This window comes from Esox lucius, chromosome 2 (assembly GCF_011004845.1).
Source record: "Esox lucius isolate fEsoLuc1 chromosome 2, fEsoLuc1.pri, whole genome shotgun sequence".
Classification (NCBI taxonomy): domain Eukaryota; kingdom Metazoa; phylum Chordata; class Actinopteri; order Esociformes; family Esocidae; genus Esox; species Esox lucius.
This window is the reverse complement of record NC_047570.1, coordinates 32,277,245-32,298,645: the sequence shown is the minus strand read 5'-3', so window position 1 is coordinate 32,298,645 and position 21,401 is coordinate 32,277,245. Positions and strand designations below refer to the sequence as shown.

Genomic DNA, 21,401 nt, shown 5'->3' with positions numbered 1-21,401 from the left:
ACTCTCTGAGGATCTGAAAAAAAGAATTGTTGTTCTACATAAAGATGGCCTAGGCCATAAGAAGACTGCCAAGACCCTGAAACTGAGCTGCAGCACGGTGGCCAAGACCATACAGTAGTTTAACAGGACAGATTCCACTCAGAAGAGGCCTCGCCATTGGCCGACCAAAGAAGTTGAGTGCACATGCTCAGTGTCATATCCAGAGGTTGTCTTTGGGAAATAGACATATGAGTGCTGCCAGCATTGCTGCAGAGGTTGAAGGCGTGGGGGGTCAGCCTGTCAGTGCTCAGACCATACGCCGCACACTACATCAAATTGGTCGTCCGAGAAGGAAGCCTCTTCTAAAGATGATGCACGAGGAAGCCCGCAAACAGTTTGCTGAAGACAAGCAGACTAAGGACAAGGATTAATGGATTACCAAGACCTGAGAGCTGTGTACGGACATCAGGGACAAAATTGTAGACCTGCACAAGGCTGGGCTAAAGGGCAATAGGCAACAACTGTTGGTGCAATTATTAGAAAATGGAAGAAGTCCAAGATGACGGTCAATCTCCCTCAGTCTGGGGCTCCATGCAAGATCCCACCTCGTGGGGCATCAATGATCATGAGGAAGGTGAGGGATCAGCCCAGAACTTCACAGCAGGACCTGGTGAATGACATGAAGAGAGCTGGGACCACAGTCTCAAAGAAAACCATTAGTAACACACTACACCGTCATGGATAAAAATTCTGCAGTACATGCAAGGTCCCCCTGCTCAAGCCAGCGCATGTCCGTCTGAAGTTTGCCAATGACCATCTGGATGATCCAGAGGAGGAATGGGAGAAGGTCATGTTGTCTGATGAGACAAAAATAGAGCTTTTTGGTCTAAACTCCACACACCGTGTTTGGAAAAAGAAGAAGCATGAGTGCAACCCCAAGAACACCATCCCAACCATGAAGCATGGAGGTGGAAACATCATTCTTTGGGGATGCTTTTCTGCAAAGGGGACAGGACGACTGCACCGTATTGAGGGGAGGATGGATGGGGCCATGTATCGCGAAATCTTGGCCAACAACCTCCTTTCCTCAGTAAGAGCATTCAAGATTAGTCGTGGCTGGGTTTTCCAGCATGACAGCGACCCGAAACACAGCCAGGACAACTAAGGAGTGAGAAGCATCTCAAGGTCCTGGAGTAGCCTAGCCAGTCTCCAGACCTGAACCCAATAGTAAATCTTTGGAGGGAGCTGAAAGTCTGTATTGCCCAGCGACAGCCCCGAAACCTGAAGGATCTGGAGAAGGTCTGTATGGAGGAGTGGGCCAAAATCCCTGCTGCAGTGTGTGCAAACCTGGTCAAGAACTACAGGAAACGTATGATCTATGTAATTGCAAACAAAGGTTTCTGTACCAAAAATTAAGTTCTGCTTTACTGATGTATCAAATACTTATGTCATGCAATAAAATGCAAATTAATTACTTTGTGATTTTCTGGATTTTTGTTTTAGATTCCTTCACTCACAATTGAAGAGCACCTATGATGAATATTACAGACTTCTACATGCTTTGTAAGTGGGAAAACCTCACATATATACACAAATAAGCCATAACATTATGACCACCTGCCAAATATTGTCCCCCTTTTGCCGTCAAAACAGCCCAGACTTGTTGAGGCATGGACTCAAATAGACCTCTCAAGGTGAGCTGTGGTACCTGGCACTAAAGGTGCGAGGGGGGGTCTCCATGGATCGGACTTGTTTGTCCAGCACATCCCACAGATGCTCGATTGGATTGAGATCGGGGGAATTTGGAGGCCAAGTCAACACCTTGAACTCCTTGTGTTCCTCAAACCATTCCTGAACCATTTTTGCTTTGTGGCAGGGAGCATTATCCTTCCAATGTCATCAGGGAATACTGTTGCCATGAAAGGGTGCACACGTTCTGCAACAATGCTTAGGTAGGTGGTACGTGTCAAAGTAACATCCACATGAATGGAAGGACCCAAGGTTTCCCAGCAGAACATTGCCCAAAGCATCACACTGCCTCTGCCGGCTTACCTCTTTCCTATAGTGTATCCTGGTGCCATGTGTTCCCAGGTAAGCGACGCACACGCACCTGGCCATCCACATGATGTAAAAGGAAACATGATTCATAAGAACAGGCCAACTTCTTCTGTTGCTACCCGGTCCAGTTCTGATGCTCAGGTGCCCATTGTAGGCACTTTCAGCAGTGGACAGGGGTCAGCATGGGCAACCTGACTGGTCTGCGGCTATGCAGCCCAGTACGCAAAAGACTGTTCTGACAACTTTCTATCAGTACCAGCACTAACTTTTTCTAGCTCGTCTGTTGGCCAGCCTTCACTCCCCACGTGGATCCATGAGCCTTGGCCACCCATGACCCTGTTACTGGTTCACTGCTTTTCCTTCCTTGGACCACTTTTGATAGGTACTGACCTCTGCAGACGGGGAACCCCCCACAAGGGCTGCAGTTTTGGAGATGCTGTGACCCAGTCGTCTAGCCATCACAGTTTGGCCCTTGTCAAAGTTGTTCAGATCCTTACGTTGGCCTATTTTTCCTGTTTCTAACACATCAAATTTGAGGACAGAATGTTCACTTGCTGCCTAATATATCCCACCCACTGACAGCTGCCATGATAACGAGATTATCAGTGTTATTCACTTCACCTGTCAGTGGTCATAATGTTCTGGCTGATCGGTGTATACACACACACACACACACACACACACACACTATTTTGCTAAACAATCGTGAAAGCGGGTTGAGGTCCTAGCTTGCTATATAGCCCGTTCCAGTGACATGCTAGCCATGTCAGGTAGCTCACTGAACAAAACCAATGTCATCAAGGATGGACGGAAAACAATGTAATCTCAGAAAACACAGTGGTGTGGGACACAAGTCATCCATTTTATAACGCAGCTACACACGAAGTCTGAGCAATAGGAGTGGCGTCCACTTACGTTCTTCTCAGTGTTTTGCATTGTGCTTACCAGTAACTGCAATGGCTCCAGATTCAGCATCTACACACGCTTCCAGTAACCAAATATAGCACCGGTTAGTAAATCCCAGGTGTCAAAGTAATTTTACCCGGGGGCCGCATTCGTCCTTCATCGAGGGGGGGTGGACTGTCTGGCTTTTATTTAGGGGATTATTAGTGAGCTGGAAACAGTCAAAGGTATGAATGTTGGTCCGAATGTAATTGATTTATTTCTTTATTTTTCTGAATGTTAACGTTCCCATGCCAGATGATGGATAATGCAGAGTCCCTCCCTGTTCATAGTAAGAAGTGACTCACTGCTGAATCAGAACGATGTGTGTCATTGACAGTCTGCGTTCAGAACGATGTGTGTCATTGACAGTCTGCGTTCAGAACGATGTGTGTCATTGACAGTCTGCGTTCAGAACGATGTGTGTCATTGACAGTCTGCGTTCAGAACGATGTGTGTCATTGACAGTCTGCGTTCAGAACGATGTGTGTCATTGACAGTCTGCGTTCAGAACGATGTGTGTCATTGACAGTCTGCGTTCAGAACGATGTGTGTCATTGACAGTCTGCGTTCAGAACGATGTGTGTCATTGACAGTCTGCGTTCAGAACGATGTGTGTCATTGACAGTCTGCGTTCAGAACGATGTGTGTCATTGACAGTCTGCGTTCAGAACGATGTGTGTCATTGACAGTCTGCGTTCAGAACGATGTGTGTCATTGACAGTCTGCGTTCAGAACGATGTGTGTTATTAACAGTCTGCGTTCAGAACGATGTGTGTCATTAACAGTCTGCGTTCAGAATGCACTGTCAGACTCCCCCTTTCCATCACTTAGCGCTCAGTTTGTCTTGTCCTTGTTGAATAATTTATGAGCAAACACAGCCCTTTATCTGTTTTCAGCTCTCTGCTACACACACACACACACACACACATACACGCACGCACGTGCACCCAAAACAAACACACACCTGCACGCACCATTCCTAATCTTGTAGAGGGAGATCAGATTAGTAACGATCTTAATTGAGCTAGGGCCGAACGCATGAGCCTGGATGAGAATTGATTTACCCCTAGTTGAAGGGCTTGGTCTTCAGTGTTTTTTTTTTTACTATTACTACGCCACATTCACAAGTTGTGTGTATGCTGTCCCGTGATGCCACAAAAGACAACAGCGCAAAGCCCTTTGCCAACAACTTCAATGCTTCCTATTAATGCTATCAACTTCATGTGTTCTTCTGTGGGATGATATTTGTGTTAGAGTGACACTGTTCTGTAGCTGGGTGGGGCATGTGAAGGGTCTGAGCCTCATTATAGGTAGAATTGTCATGTCATGTTTACATGACCTTAGTGAGTGGGATTACTGCACATCGGTGAGTGGGATTACTGCACATCGGTGAGTGGGATTACTGCACATCGGTGAGTGGGATTACTGCACATCGGTGAGTGGGATTACTGCACATCGGTGAGTGGGATTACTGCTCATCGGTGAGTGGGATTACTGCACATCGGTGAGTGGGATTACTGCACATCGGTGAGTGGGATTACTGCACATCGGTGAGTGGGATTACTGCACATCGGTGAGTGGGATTACTGCACATCGGTGAGTGGGATTACTGCACATTGGCTGGTTAGGTGACTAGTTTCACGATTAAAACTACTTTTTCCAAAATACGTTCACGTATATACGTAGTAAGCATTCATTTACCCCGACCCCTTCAACAGGAAGGGCCTTAAATGAATATTCTACAGCACCTTAAATTACCCACGAGGGGAAAAACAAAGCTTTGCGGATACAAACAGGAACTTGGTACCACAGCGACGCATCCCAGCGACAGTACCTTGAGCTTGGTGTTGGCCGGGATGTTGGTCTTCCAGCGAACCGTGTAATAGCGGGCGTCGGTGATCTTCTGGTTCTTGGGAAGTGAGTTGTCGGCCCAGGTGACCTTGATGGTGTCGTGGCTGAGCACAGAGGCCTGTACGCCCACTGGAGGCAGCATGGGTGTGGGGTCTGGTACTGGTGTGTATGGAGCATGGAAGAGTTCGTACAAATCAACATCAGGGTCTATGGGGTCTGTGAGAGTTTAACAACACAAAAGGTTCACAACAGATGGCGAAAATAAAAATGGTTTGAATGAGGAAAGAAAAAAAAAAAAAAAAAAAAGGAAAAGCAAGACCAGTCGAAAACAGGGTGGCAAGTAGGGAATGGGGTTTGGGGAGGACCAACAAATAAGGGGAGGCAATATGCAAATGAGTTATTAAAATGAGGGGTGGGGTTACAATGTGGGCGGGATTGGGAAGGGTGAAGAGAAAGAGAGAGAATAATCTATTAGATCAACAGACATGCTACATCTACATCAAAGCTTTCTACTGTCTATATGAGTGCTGTTGTACAGCTGGAGCTCGATCAAATACATATCTATCTTTATGTATCTGACACTGGGCTGTTCTGTACAACACAGAATTCACTAATCATTCATAATAATCATTCATTAAAGGAAGGAAGGAAGCCACTACAAGGACAGTGTAGTGGAGCAAGTACTGGCCAACTTTCTGTTAATAACCTTTAGCCACCTTGCCGGGGAAAAAAAAGAAATCAGAACAATATATCAACAAGATGAACATATTACAGAGCAGGGCTGTGCAATCCTGTTCCGGGAAAATACCATCCTTTAGCTTTTCCTCCAGCCCTTATTTAGCCCACCACATTTGAATTATTAGCTAGATGCAAAGCTAAACCAGTTAAGACAGCTGGGGTTGGAGAGAAAACGGAGGCAGGATCTCCAGGGACAAGGTTGGGCTGGTCAAGAAGAAAAAGAAAGTACCACTGTTTATAATTATATTCACTGACCACTGTTTATAATTATATTCACTGACCACACCTATTTAAAAAATAACAATCTTAAAGTTTTGAATAATTTAAGTAACAATAATCCTGCATTTACAGCTTTCAGTGAGCTTTGTCACAAGGACCATGCTGTAGAATACAGAGTTGTTGACTAACTCTACACTTCCAGGAAGGACAAAGACACGGGTCAGTTTGACGATCAGTCTAAGAGGGAGAGACTCGCATTTCAGGGATAAATGCTACAGTGACACCGCTCAACTTCTAAGCATGATGAAACATATGGAAATCATCCATCTGTTCAGCGCTGCATGCGAAGCCCATCTACAGACTGTGTGTGCCAAGAGCTATGGACCTCACATCACTACCCCCAATTCATCAGCAACTTCACAAATGGCTTGACTTGGTCTTCAGCGGTGAATACAGACGTAATACGGTGACGTCCCATCTGTGATTGATTAGTTCTACTCTCTGACCAAAAAGTATTCTCAGATTCCTGGTTCCGATTTGGCATTGGTGTTCACCAGTCAGGTCCAGTCACGCTTCGGTCTGCCTGATGTATTTCTGTACACTCGGCTACATTGCGCCTCACCAAACGTCACCCAGGTCCCAATCCATAATGATGGAGGTCTCGACACCCTCTCTTATTCACTTGATATGAGCACACGGCAAACCCTGGGGTCTCCATGGGCCTTGTAAAAGTGGGCATGTATGCAGACTAACCGTTGACTTGAGAAAGACTTGTGGTGGGAGGAAGACAGGAATATTTCCCTGGCTTAAGTCATCACGCTGCCTACTAAATGCTTCAAGATGGCGACAAGTGAACTGGCCAGGCTTTGCTTCTAGCTATGTTACACATTTCTCTGCGCCAGCCCTGGACTACAGATTGTGGCCATGGTCCCGCGGTAATGATGAAAAGCTCAGGTCAGTTCTCCAAAGGAGCCCCCCAGCAGCCCTGTCCAACCCAGATATTGAACGGTGTGTCATTCTGGGAAACAAGGAGAAGGATTCCGGCCTTTACGTGGAGAATCACGGTGCGGTTCTGGTCGATATGCAAACACTGACAAGTGTCGGCACACGTCGGGGTACCTCTGTGCTTTTAAGACTTATCAGACACACAGCCTACAGCTTTATTATGGTTCTGTTTTATTTATCTGGGATAAAGGAATGTAACATTGAGATCTCCGTTTCAAGTACCGCGTCTGCTTTTCGCCAAAGTCGTCTTCTCAGTGGTTCTTTACTGTATTCAATCAGACAGTCCCCAAACCAGAGTCCTGTTTTTCTTCAAAGTCCCCCCGATTTCTTTGAAAATATTATCTAGGTCAACAAGTTTTTTTTAACCCAAACTTTTCCAGCCAATGAGCATGGCGGTGGAGAAAAGCCCCGGTGTTTTCACACAGTGGACTGAACTGGTGGGCTTTGGTTGTGTTGAGAGGGAGAGTCTGGATCTGACAGAGGGTTGGCAAAGCCACAGCAGGGGTTCATGTGTGTGTGCGCGTATTGCCCCCCCCCCCCCCCCCCCGCAGCATATTGATGTGATTTCAGTCATCCGGCATCCGGTCCCAGCACAGCAGTGCATAGTGGGATAGCAAAGTGCCAGTACAGACTGGCTGATCAAGGCACGAAGGGGGTAACGGGGGGTTGTCATGAAGTCGGCACGGGGTACAGCCCACAACAACCACATCTCCCGGGTGACGGGGGGTTGTCATGAAGTCGGCACGGGGTACAGCCCACGACAACCCCATCTCCCGGGGTGACGGATACAGTGATTTCAACTTAGGTAATAAATAATAAAAGATTTGTTTTTGCATACTTTACACAGCTAACTATTGTTGGCAGTTCCTAGGTTTTTTAATATGTTCCTATTTTTTTTTGATCAAATCTTGGCATTTAATATTGTCACCTAAATGTCAGCAAATTGTGTTAGTTGCGGTTTACGGCTTGGAGAGATATGGATCGAATGATGTTGACTTATTATTCTTCAGAAACAGAAGTGAGCAGCAAGCATTTGTATTTTGCTGATACATTAGGGGCAAAGGGAAAGTCAGTTGTATCACAGACATCATGGCAGGCAGATGCTCTATGACAAATTGATTGTAATGATCAACAAGGGAAACTATACCATATGAATGCAAAGGAATTATGGTCTAATCTAATGTCAAGGCTCTTGCTGCTAAAAAACATTTGGTTTTACTACTGAAGACAGTTCTATCACTTTATTTTGAGTCAAGCCATATAAGCTATATGAATTTTACAAGAGACGAGAGGGGGAGAGAGACGGGGAAGAAGGACAGAGGCAGAGAGACAGAGAGAGGGGGAGACACAGAGAGAGGGGGAGACACAGAGAGAGGGGGAGACACAGAGAGAGGGGGAGACACAGAGAGAGGGGGAGACACAGAGAGAGGGGGAGACACAGAGAGAGGGGGAGACACAGAGAGAGGGGGAGACATGGTGAAACAAAGGGCAAAGAGTAGCGCCAGACTGGGTTATGTTGGAGCCCTGAAAAGATAGTTTCCATTCTCCCGTCCCACTGAAATACCAACATAGATTTTTATATTGTACATCACTCCTCCACTGAGGGACCACATCACCTGTCCAGAATGAACACTAAAGCCAAGAAATGCTGTGGTCTGTGGTCGAAGAGACCAACATTTAGAGTAGAGTCTGTGTCCTACCTGACTGTGGCCTGGTGATGGCGCTCTCGTACACAGGGATCCCCTCACCCACGTTGTTGAAAGCCTTTAGGGTGATCACATAGTGGGAATTGGGGTCTGACAAAGAGAGAAAGAAAGAGAGTTATAAAACTCTGCAGAACATTGCGATTTTAAAGAAAAGCTGAATTATGCTAAATAAATTGGCATTATCATTACGGCACCCCTGCTAACCCGTTAATTACAGTCGGCTATGGGAGTATGAGGCGAAGCAGGCCTTGCAATCAAGCATTGTTTACAATCGTATATGAAGCACGAGCGTATATGAAGCACGAGCGTATATGAAGCACGAGCGTATATGAAGCACGAGCGTATATGAAGCACGAGCGTATATGACAAAAAATTTGTCCAGGGGACCACGTCCGTTATGTTGTCCTGTGGCTATGGTCATTGTTACGGTCTTATATAAATATATATTTTAACACTTTCACATTATTTAATTTCTCCAGTACTAAAAAGTAGAAAGCGGCAAATAAGAATGTTGTTTTCAAGTTTGCCTCGTGTAGCCTTTGCATGTGACCATTACAACGTGAAACCTGAAGACGCAAATGATAGAGTAAGACAAATTACAAACCCGATTCCAAAAAATGTACAAATATCATAAACTTATATTTAATTCACAATAGAATATAGATAACATATCGAATGTTGAAAGTGAGACATTTTGTAATGTCATGCCAAATATTGGCTCAATTTGGATTTCATGAGAGATACACATTCCAAAAAAGTTGGGACAGGTAGCAATAAGAGGCCGGAAAAGTTAAATGTACAGATAAGGAACAGCTGGAGGACCAATTTGCAACGTATTATGTCAATTGGCAACATGATTGGGTATAAAAAGAGCCTATCAGAGTGGCAGTGTCTCTCAGAAGTCAAGATGGGCAGAGGATCACCAATTCCCCCAATGCTGTGGCGAAAACTAGTGGAGCAATATCAGAAAGGAGTTTCTCAGAGAAAAATTGCAAAGAGTTTGAAGTTATCATCATCTACAGTGCATAATATCATCCAAAGATTCAGAGAATCTGGAACAATCTCTGTGCTTAAGGGTCAAGGCCGGAAAACCATACTGGATGCCCGTGATCTTCGGGCCCTCAGACGGCACTGCATCACATACAGGAATGATACTGTAATGGAAATCACAACATGGGCTCAGGAATACTTCCAGAAGGCACGGTGAACACAATCCACCGTGCCATTCGCCGTTACCGGCTAAAACTCTCTAGGTCAAAAAAGAAGCCGTATCTAAACAGGATCCAGAAGCGCAGGCGTTTTCTCTGGGCCAAGGATAATTTAAAATGGACTGTGGCAAAGTGGAAAAGTGTTCTGTGGTCAGACAAATCAAAATTTGAAGTTCATTTTGGAAAACTGGGACGCCATGTCATCCGGACTAAAGAGGACAAGGACAACCCAAGTTGTTATCAGCGCTCAGTTCAGAAGCCTGCATCTCTGATGGTATGGGGTTGCATGAGTGTGTGTGGCATGGGCAGCCTACACATCTGGAAAGGCACCATCAATGCTGACAGTTATATCCAAGTTCTAGAACAACATATGCTCCCATCCAGACGTCGTCTTTTCCAACATGACAATGCCAGACCACATACAGCATCAATTACAATGTCATGGCTGCATAGAGGAAGGATCCGGGTACTGAAATGGCCAGCCTGCAGTCCAGATTCTTGTATTAGACAAGAATGGAACAACATTCCTATTCATAAACTTGAGCAACTTGTCTCCTCAGTCTGTTTTAAAAAGAAGAGAGGATGCCACACAGTGGTAAACATGGCCTTGTCCCAACTATTTTGAGATGTGTTGATGCCATGAAATTTAAAATCAGCTTATTTTTCCCTAAAAGTGATACATTTTCTCAGTTTAAACATTTGATATGTCATCTATGTTGTATTCTGAATACATTCTGTTCTTATTCACAATTGTACAGTGTCCCAACCTTTTTGGAATCGGGTTTGTACATTAGTCCTGAAAAGCAATAAATCATCCGGAAAAACACCATCATCCAAGAGCGCTTAGCTCACCCAGGTTTTCGATGCTGTAGTAGCGCTGCTTGTAGTCCACCTTGATGGTTTGGGCGTGGGGGCTGCCGATTCCGTAGCCGATGGTGTAGCCACGGACCACGATGTCCTGGTTCTCCGGTGGCGTCCAGCTCACCACAATACTGTTGACCAGCGGCCGCACATGCAGCGAGCTAGGGATATCTGGTACGCGGGTCTCTGCCGGAAGGCAAAAGGAGGAAGGGGGAGGTGACACTACCATAAAACACACACCAAAATACACACTGCGTTCAATGCTTCTAATATACTGCACATTAAAAGAGAATCGGCACACTAATCTACATCAAAACCTAACTAAGGCAGCAGTGAAAGCTCAACGGAGGCCATTATAATGCCACCCAACCAACACAATGGAATGTTCTCATGCCCTGAAACAAAAAGTTGATCTGATTAGGTCAAGGTCATTCAAATCAGGGCTGAGGTAATTAATGGATGACATAACAACAAGAATGTTTACCATCCAGGTCGCTCTCGAAGGTCTCTGCTGTAGCCCAGTCTGTAGCGGGCCCAGAACCGTTGACCGTGATGGCCGACACTCTGAACGTGTATTCCGTCCCCCGCTCCAGATCTATTCACAAAGCCACACAGACAGAAATCTGTCAAGAAGACAAGAAAACAAGCCCAGCACCCTCCCTGTCCTCGTGTACACACTTCCTGATCCCTCCCTCCTTAATCCAATGCTTTCGAAGCAGAGAAAGAAATGGAATTGTGTTTGTATTCATTGGAACTATGGGATCAGCAAGTGGCTATAGGCAGCAGTTAGAAAAACTCTCCCCAAACTCTGCTTTTTGTGACTCATCTTGAAGACATTTCTAACCGTGCATCTTCCACAGCAGCACTCAGTTGACTTGGCAGGCAGACATACTAAATATTTCAAACCATAATATTTCAGGAGGACATCTCTCTGCCGGAGAAGATAAACGTATACATTTGGCAATTTACATGTCCCTCCATCGAAACCAACGTGTTAAATAAAGATGAACTATTTTCCATTAGACACGTCTTTGGGGGGAATTACACACTAGCAGATTGAATGTAATCCAAGTAAGCACATGCAAATAGAAAAGCCAATGCTGAAAAAGTCACCCCTCTCTGAGGTCTGTGTGCATCTAAAGTCCCACTTTACCCATCATCTTCGCCCCGTTGCGGGGCGAGTGCTATCACCTCCAGGGGGCGTGCTTAGGAACCTCCTGCTGTCATTAAAGAACACAGCCTTACAAACCGCAGCTAATATTTTCAAAAGAGTCTGTTTGGGTGTAGCTGTTTGTACGCCAAACGCTAATGGTGTCGTCTCTCCCTCCTCTGGGCTCTCCCTAAGGCCGCCCCTTAAAAACCACCCAGCCACTCCGTGCCTCAGAATCTTCAGAAAGCAAAGCTCAAGCCTAAATGCCTTTGAACCAGCCATCACCACCCCCCCCCCCCCCCCCCACAGTCGCAGCCCCCAAATAATCGGCATCTCCTTTTAAGTGCGTATTCTCTTTGATGCAGCAGCACACAGCGTGAGACTACGCCAGAAGTTGCTGAGACGGCATCTCGTATTCACCGCCGTCAACATGTAGTATTTATTGCCGTCACACCAGTCTCTGGTGATGTCTGCGCCGCCACAGTGGCAGGAGAACACCTACGTCTGGATGCGAGCTGTGTGAGGAGACGCATCCCAGGGAAACAATTCCAGACAGCCAGCCAGGTCAGGGCCGGCTCCGCCGACACAATCGCACGGTACCGGGACACACACACACAATCACACGGTACCGGGACACACACACACAATCAAGTCAGAACCCTTTGTTTGGCTATTAAAGTGGAATTACCAGCGGACAGGGGCAGTACCGGATTATTACATGCTAACGGTGTAATGTGCCATGTAAGATCTCGGCTATGCATGATTGTTTGGTGATGCCGAAGCATTGTGTAAACATGCTTTGGTGTAACAGGGGAGGGGTCACCATCTATGAGTTGGAAGAGCTGGGTGCCCCCCGTGGTCTCCGCTGCCTCGCTCTTCCGCGTTCCTTTCCGGTAACGGATCTTGTACCCCGTGATCTTGCCGTTCTGGGTGCCCGGCGGCGGGGGCTGCCATCGGACCATGATGCTCTGGAAGGGGGGATGGGATGAGAGAGCAACACCATGTAAATGGACTAAGCGTAGATGCTGGGCATAGACACCAAATCCTCTCTATCCACAGCCATGGACATAACAGGTGGAATGACAACCCCATTAAAAACCCACCTTAGTGATGAGTATATTGACCTGACCATGTCCAGCATGACATCAAAAGCTAAGGTTAAATGCCAGTCACACTAGGAAAAGCTCCTTCCTGTTTAGAGGGCTGACACAGTGGTGAAGGACAGAAGGTCTGTCACAGAATGGTAATAAAGTAAAAAATAATAAATGCTGAGGAGATAAGCCCTGGTGGGTGAAGCGTCTTACAGACTGAGGGAAAGATAGAGAGATAGGGACAGACAGACCGAGAGAGAGAGAGAGAGAGAGAGGGAAAGATAGAGAGAAAGGGACAGACAGACCGAGAGAGAGAGAGAGAGAGAGAGGGAAAGATAGAGAGAAAGGGACAGACAGACAGACAGACAGAGAGATAGAGAGAAAGGGACAGACAGACAGACAGAGAGATAGAGAGAAAGGGACAGACAGACAGACAGAGAGATAGAGAGAAAGGGACAGACAGACAGACAGACAGAGAGATAGAGAGAAAGGGACAGACAGACAGACAGACAGACAGAGAGATAGAGAGAAAGGGACAGACAGAGAGATAGAGAGATAGAGAGAAAGGGACAGACAGACAGACAGACAGACAGACAGAGAGATAGAGAGATAGAGAGAAAGGGACAGACAGACAGACAGACAGAGAGATAGAAAGAAAGGGACAGACAGACAGACAGAGAGAGAGAGGGCGCGTAGAGAGAGAGACACAGCGCGTAGACAGAGAGAGAGAGAGACACAGCGCGTAGAGAGAGAGAGAGAGAGAGAGAGAGAGAGAGAGACACAGCGCGTAGAGAGAGAGAGAGAGAGACACAGCGCGTAGAGAGAGAGAGAGAGACACAGCGCGTAGAGAGAGATGGAGTGGAGACAGAATGGAGAGAGAGGAGAGATGGATGGGTGCAGCCCCACACTGTGGGACAGTGTAGAGGAGGGATAAGAGATCCTATAAGGTTTGTTTGTGTGGGTAGGGATCGTTAGGGGGAACTCAGCGTGGGAGAGGAGCTAATTAACGCTTCCCCACTGTCGCTCATGCGCACGCACACACACGAGTCAGGGGAATAGCATAAATTAAATCTGCGCTAATTGTGTTCAATTACTTTATCACCATTTACTCATAAATAATTTTTATTTGAGTGTGTTACATTCTTTCCCCTCATTCTTGTTAAATTGACCTTGGAAATCACAAGGGAAGGTGAGAAAACAGATTTGTTTGAGGGGATAAAGTGGAGGTGATTACTGTGGAAAGTAAAGGATGGACAAGTGTTGTGGTTCCCATGTTGAGACCATACTACCCCTTATATTGTTACTTTTCACCCCTTCAACTCAAGAGAAATTGGCACAGCCTTTACTGACAGACACAGCCCAAAGGAGAGAGCAGACTAAACCAAAACATTTTTAGTAGGGTAATTTAAATCTAACTAAAAGTATATTTTATAATAATATGCATAGTGTGTGTGTGTGTGTGTGTATATAAATAATGAATTCATAAGTCGGTATCAAAAGATGACATACAGAACAAATCTACTTTGTCTGTGAGACAACAAACACAGCCAAATCTTTATCTGACTCACCACTGTATCTAAGATCACAAATCTAGTTTCAAATAAGCCGGAGGTTATTTTTAAACATAAATCCCATCTCTAGACTTCTGTCAGGAGATATACAGAACTATCAACTTCTTAACAACCTATTGTGGAAAGAGGCAAGATAAAAACAAATATTTGACCACAGCCAGCAAGAGGCTCGGACTCCTGACCGATCTGAAAACTGACATGCAGTAAGGGAGCGTTGCTAAAAAGCCCTTTGCGGGGAGATGAGCCTCAATGCATGATCCTGTGAGAGTTGGATACATCTGAAGGGGAGAAAGGCTAACGCTTTCTGACAGGCCCTCTCTCTACCCAATGGAAGACCGGATCGATACAGGGTTCAAGCAAAACGCCTGCAGTCTGGGGCAGAGTGGAGACCACTTACAAGACATGATACCATGGAAAACGAAGATATCACAGCACCTGAAAGGCATGGAGACTGTGTGTTTGTGCGTGTGCGTGCGGGCGGGGTGTTTGCTTGTGGGTGTACTTAGGCAAGAGAACAGAGAAGTGTCAGACTAACACTTACCTTTGAGTTATGGACTTCCAGAGTGAGGTTTTGAGGAGGGGCACTGGGAACTGAAAGGATTAAAAAATAAAAAACACAACGGTTGGTTTCACTCCACATTTTGGTACAGTAGCGATTGCATACATTTTCACACTTATTTGTCGAAGACACCCATAGGAATCTAACCCACAATCCCTGGGGTTGCAGGCGCCCATCATCGACCCACTAAGCTAACAGGTGAACACTTGAATTCAGAGATCAAATATGACGTCTGGAACCCACTATACAAATAATGACCATTAACTCCCTTTTCCAAAATAAACTTTTTGATTTAAAACCTTCCTGATTTGTAATACACTTTTTATAATACAAGAACAATCTCCAAGTACATAAAATAAAAAACGTAATAACTGAAAATATATAAATATGACTGAATAAGACTTAAATCCTAAAGGCGTGCTTTAAAAGCCACTAGTGTCTAAATCAGAAGTGTCTTAAGGCTTTAAGATCCACTGCTGTGGAAGCCTTTTTAAAGGTCTTCGAGGAGCGCCTAAAGGAACCTTCACCCGACAAGGTTCAGATCCTTCAGCTTTTTCTGTTCTACCTGATCATTCATTCTGAAAACTGGTTTAAGAAAAGCACCCGGTTACAATGGACAGACAAAAACAGCACCAGCGGATCTGAGGTCCAGAGTGGTGTTTGAGGGCCCTAAAGAAACCTTCAGGAACGTTCCTTCACCTGTCCCCTGCTTACCGTCAGACAGCGTGGTGACCGACACGTCTCCCGTGGACACTCCTGGGCCGTGCTTGTTGAAAGCCACCACTCTGATGCTGTAGTCCGTGAACTTCCTGAGATTCATCATGTTGTAGGACAGACCTACCGCGTCTACGTTCTGAGGGAGGTGGAGAGGGGAGGTGATGATTTAGAGGTCCTGTCACCTTTATGCCTCCAGGGCCCTCGTGTCCAAGGAAATATTACAGGACTCCCTTATATGTGAGATGAACTCCTCCCTGTTTCCTAATGAATCAGCTTCTTTTAAAACAATCTTAAATAAACACACAGACTGTCAGAGTGCAAATGCAAAAAGCTGCTCACTTGGTGTGTGGCCTCTGCTATTGATCTGATCAGTGTGTGGAGAGTTCTTCGACAAGGCAACATGCATGTTACCCTCAAGGTTCAGTCAGGCCCTGCATTTCGTTTTCAGGGCTTTCTATTTATTAAATTAGTTAAACCAAGAAATAATTTTGCAAAAATGTTAGCAGGCAACCCGGGCCCGGACAATTTAATGGTCAGTGCAAATTGCGAGGCATTGGTTAACATTCTTAAATTGCAGACATTTATAGTTTGGCACAGTTCAGAGGAAGAAAATACTAAATAATTCACCTTATTACATTTTGCTGTGTTTGTATCCACAGTGTCTTGCTATTAAAACTCCTGACCAATTCTCTCATACCATTGAAACACTAATTCTATATTATATTTGTTCTGCTTGACATTGTATTTTAAAACTCTTAAACTCAAAATTTTTGCAAACTGTCGCAAAAGAGTCAACATACACAAAAATGTGATCTGGTGCTAAGTGGCACATTTTAATCTCGTGATCCGTTTCACTCAGCGATGCAATTACACACCAAGACAACACACCCAAAAAAGTTCTACCACAGGGCCTTTCCATTTCCTGAACTGAAGTGCGAGTGTTGACAGCTTCCTCCGTGAACATGAGCCACTTCCTGTATCCTCCCAAGTCCCTTTCTCAACAAACCCACACACTTAGGGCCCCTGTTATCGCCTCTGTTCTCTGAATTCAACCTCTGTTCCTGTCTTCCCCCAGATGAAGAGCCGGATCGGTTTCTTCTCTCCTCTGGGGATCCGGGGAGGGAAACAGCATCAGGACTTGTGCTGGTTGACATTTCAACTATTACCATATTAAAGGCACTTTAACGCCTGGCGGTGCTGCCGGCTCACACAGAGCGCGGTGACTCAAGACATTGCACTGTGGCCTGCTGGGGGACTGGGGAGTCGAGGGGGGGGGGGGGGGGGGGGCGGGCGTTCCTGATACGAGGGAGAAACAGAGGCGTTGGAGCTTCGGGGATCACAAGTCTCAAGATTGTCTACTCGGCTGTGACGGAACTGTGACACCTCAGAATCATGACCGCCTTTAATCTCTAAGACAAGATGCAAATACTGAGATTTCACTAGGTGCAATGGTGTGTTATGACAAAAAGAGACAGGATATACCAAAATCTACAGAAAGTTAGCATATAACTATATGCAACTGGCAGTGAGTATAAAAGATAATAGGATATGAGAGGTGACCATACAATAAACACAGATTTACAGTGGGTGTAAACATTTACAGCTGCAGACTGGTATATCTAGCCTGCGTAACGTAGAGTGCAGCTGTTTATTTAACAGTGTGTAGGTGTCCTCCAGACGGTCGGAGAAGTTCAGCACCAACACCCCCCCCCCCCCACCCGCCACCCGCCCTCTCCTGATACTACCAACGAGGACGTCCTCACCAGTTGTATAACGGCCTGCTATGGGAAGTGCCCTGTACACAACCACAAGGCCTTATGACGAGTTATTAACATAATGTTTCGCTTTCATTGTTGATATTGCCTACTCTTATTTAATACAATTTTAAGCGTAGCGTTGAGCACAGCATGGAATATCCGAAATGTAATGAGACCGTGGGAAACGTTTTGCACAACCATTGTTTGAGCAGTTTAATTGACAAGGATGGAAATATCAGTCTGAAATGTAAGAAGGAGCGGAGAACAGAAGATTCAAAAAGTTTTTTATAGTTAGCAAATTAGGGTATACCCACGTCTCCAGGCACCACGCCACGGTTTTTGCCGGTGCGTATATATTTTGGGATGATGTGCCTTCAGATGTATTTTGATGACATCTAAAAGCGCCTCATGAAAAAAAAGAATACTGAGAACCTCTCTTGCCAAAATCCTCCTTTCCTACTACTGTAGTAATATTTGACTGTTGTCACAGAGATAATTTCGTCTAGTCTCGTTTTTGTCAAGCAAAATATTTTATATTTAGTTTTTTCTGTTTAGTCAGTTATCTCGTTAACTGGCACTGAAAAACACGTATTTAACACATATTTCTGTCACTATTTCTGTTGACGAAATGAACACTGGACCGATATGACCACACCTAGCCACAGAAATTCCTTCCACATGGATAAATGCGGCTTAAATTCTCCCTTTTACCATTCATTAAAGTTGAGACTGTTACTATTCGAACTGAAAAAAACGTAAACGTTTTAACTTCACCTGACACACAGGTTAATAGTGCCAACAGCGTATTTGTGACGAATAAAACCTGAATAGGAAACTCCCTCTTCAACCATGACTGAGCGGGCAGACACACGACTCCACTCGCTGAATGAAGACACGGCCATGTTGGGCCAGATCACCGACGGTGAGTACACAGACGGGCAACAGAGAGGAGCGGTTGGAGTCACAGACGTCCTCCTCAGAGTAAAAACGAAAGGAGGAGCTCCCTGTAAACCTCAGACGATGGAAGGGAGCACGTTGAAGAGAGGCTCAAACGCTTCAGGAACCTCTGCCTTCAGATGGGATACGGTCCAACTACACAGACTGAGGTCAAGAAGGCCTCTTCAACCTCGGGCAGTCGAAACAAACGCATCTTTCTCTTTAATTGAGCACGGTTAAAAAAAGTTTCCCTGTTAGTTTACATTTATGTATGGGACAAATACACCCCCCCCCCTGCCGCCGCCACACTGCTTCTGACCTGTTCTGTGTCCTGGCCCTTCTCCATGTAGTAGATCTTGTAGGTGAGGAGGTCTCCGTTGCCGATGAGGGGCGGGTCCCAGCTGAGGCTGACGGAGGTGGGTGTGGTCGACACGGCCTGTAGGTTGGGGGCCGGCCCGGGAACTTGCACTGGAAGAAAAACCAAAGGCAGTGGAGACTTCGGTCATGTACAAACTTAGACATGATAATAAATCTCATTTTATATTTGTCGTCCAGTGTGATTACTTTCTGAAGACAAGTGATTCCACTCGAATAGCTGGAGAAAAAAAAAAAAAACATCCTGATTCGAGGCAACTTCAAAAGCTAACGGCTCATATCAGAGTGGTATCATAAAACCACGTTTGCATGAGACCCTTGTCTCATCCCTGGGGGACCACGGTTTCCAAATTTGTCAAATATGTCTGGCCACCCCGTAACTGAAAACACTGACGCGCACTGACAAAAACACACCCTCCCACAAATCCCTGCAGCGCGACATTCTAGTGGGAGGAAAGAGGACGTGAAGACTAGACAGTCAGGCTTGGTTAGCAGAGGAATCTATTTGATGTATTTAGTTAATTGTGCGGTTAGCGAGAGAGGGAGTCGTGCATGAGAGCAAGGGGTGGATGAGGGAGGGGGTGTTCCACTGCTTGCTCTCCAGCACCGTGAGTCATTACAGCCAATTAGCGTCTGTGGCGGGGGAACGGTGTTGTGGCGGGGGAACGGTGTTGTGGCGGGGGAACGGTGTTGTGGCGGGGGAACGGTGTTGTGGCGGAACAACACCCTGATGGCAGGTGCCAACAGTCACACTTACTGGGGGGGGTGGAGACTAAAGGGATGAAGACAATTCCACCGCTGTCTGGAATTCCTCACTGGGTGGCAGGTTCTTAAACACGGCCAAAGTCTGTGGTGTTGAGTATATTGTAAAAAAAATTTTTTTTCTTTTTAATAAATAAGAAACCAGGCAAGCCTAGTCCAGCCGGCCCGCAATAGAAAGCGTTGCCACCTCGGGATACGGACCAGAGTCGCCCACGTGAAAGGCTGCGTCGTTAACCACTACACCACAGAGCTGTACTCTTGCTGGCGGTCAGTATAGCCTCTTGTGTATACTGACACCCAGCATCTGTATATCCTGAACAAATCCTCTTTTGCCACTGGCCGTTTTTATTATTTTTTGGCCATTCGTGAATGACACTGATACAGTTAAACTGACTAATGTTTCATACTAAGTTTACCTCCACCACAAATGCTGGCTATGTATTGCGTTTGCCAATGGCCGTTTTAACAGCGTATTACCCAGTAATAAGCTATACCAAGATCTACTAACTTCTGGAATAGTCATAAGAATTGAGCAACTGCTAGCAAGTCTGACAAAGTTATTTCATTTCATGGCATAAGAACGAATTTTTTTCTTTCATGGCAAAACAATTTATTTTTTTCTTTCATTCATGAATGACATTTATACAGTAACTATCAATAAACCAACTTTTTCATCAAGTGAAAAGACGAGAGAGTTGTGGAATCTACCAGAAATAATTAATAAATGTTGTTGCTCTCAATAGATTCGAACTTAGGTCTTCCAAATCAGAGACAATGTCCTTAACCACTACGCCACAGTATAACACATTTCAGCAGTCGCTAGACTCCATTGAGGATTGTGTTAAACTGACTAAAGTTTCTTTAGTTTACCTCCACCATAGCGTCTATGAACTGTATTGCTTTTGCCACTGGCCGTTTTAACAGCTTATTAGCCAGTAATAGGCTTACTAGTATCTACTAACTTCCTAGAAATAATCATAAGAATTGAGCAATTTCTAGCGAGAAATTACTTTTCCATGCCAGAAACAGTCGCAATATAACCATATACAGTTTAAGTTAAACTATAACATAACTACGTTGTTAAGCCAGCAAATGCATTTGTCTATCCTGACCCAAAACGCATGCACGGATGCGTACGGATGCGTACACCAGAAACAGTCGCAATATAACTGTAAACTGTTTTATTTCAGGCTTATCATAATGTAAATATTAACGGTTCTAGCCAGCCAAGTTTTCGTCTATACGGAATAATTCACAATGCGTACATCGCTTTGTCTGCGAGGAGATACGAACTAACCACTACGCTATTTAACAAGGGGTAACCAGTCCGTCAGTCAGTCAGTCACTTAGAGACATTCACTCTTCCTAGCCGGCTCCGCTTACGCAGCCCGGCCCAATTTTCTTTATAAAAGGACATCAAAGTATGTGTTTGTCCATGAAATATGGATGATACGGGAGACCCAGTTTCACTGGCAAATACGGCAGTACACCTCTGGGCTTGTAGGGGTACTGAACATTTATTTTAACTGTTTATAGGTGTCAGTCTGTCTGCGAGCACGTGCGTGTCAGTATCCAGGGGCTGTGCGTGTCAGTATCCAGGGGCTGTGCGTGTCAGTATCCAGGGGCTGTGGTGTCAGTATCCAGGGGCTGTGGTGTCAGTATCCAGGGGCTGTGGTGTCAGTATCCAGGGGCTGTGCGTGTCAGTATCCAGGGGCTGTGCGTGTCAGTATCCAGGGGCTGTGCGTGTCAGTATCCAGGGGCTGTGCGTGTCAGTATCCAGGGGCTGTGGTGTCAGTATCCAGGGGCTGTGGTGTCAGTATCCAGGGGCTGTGCGTGTCAGTATCCAGGGGCTGTGGTGTCAGTAGATGTACTAGCTGTGTGGTGAGGGCCTCTGAGGAGCCTTCCACGGGGGA

The 21,401-nt window shown here is 45.6% G+C and overlaps 1 protein-coding gene across 14 annotated transcripts in view; it reads right to left on the bottom strand.

Moving 5' to 3' along the window:
• Window positions 1–21,401, bottom strand: part of neo1a (neogenin 1a) — a 148,988-nt gene that overhangs the window by 8,382 nt on the left and 119,205 nt on the right. For 11 of the 14 annotated variants that reach the window (XM_034296677.1, XM_034296672.1, XM_034296676.1 and 8 more), the window contains exons 10-17: window positions 18,671–18,819; window positions 15,656–15,794; window positions 14,924–14,973; window positions 12,544–12,688; window positions 11,055–11,165; window positions 10,562–10,756; window positions 8,496–8,591; window positions 4,817–4,992 (exon numbers count right to left, since the gene is read on the bottom strand). In XM_034296677.1, coding sequence (XP_034152568.1) covers window positions 4,817–4,992; window positions 8,496–8,591; window positions 10,562–10,756; window positions 11,055–11,165; window positions 12,544–12,688; window positions 14,924–14,973; window positions 15,656–15,794; window positions 18,671–18,819 — 1,061 coding nt within the window. Of the gene's footprint in view, window positions 1–4,816; window positions 5,050–8,495; window positions 8,592–10,561; window positions 10,757–11,054; window positions 11,166–12,543; window positions 12,689–14,923; window positions 14,974–15,655; window positions 15,795–18,670; window positions 18,820–21,401 lie in introns of all 14 variants that reach the window. The other 3 variants (XM_029124700.2, XM_029124695.2, XM_029124684.2) reach the window with 1 other exon arrangement.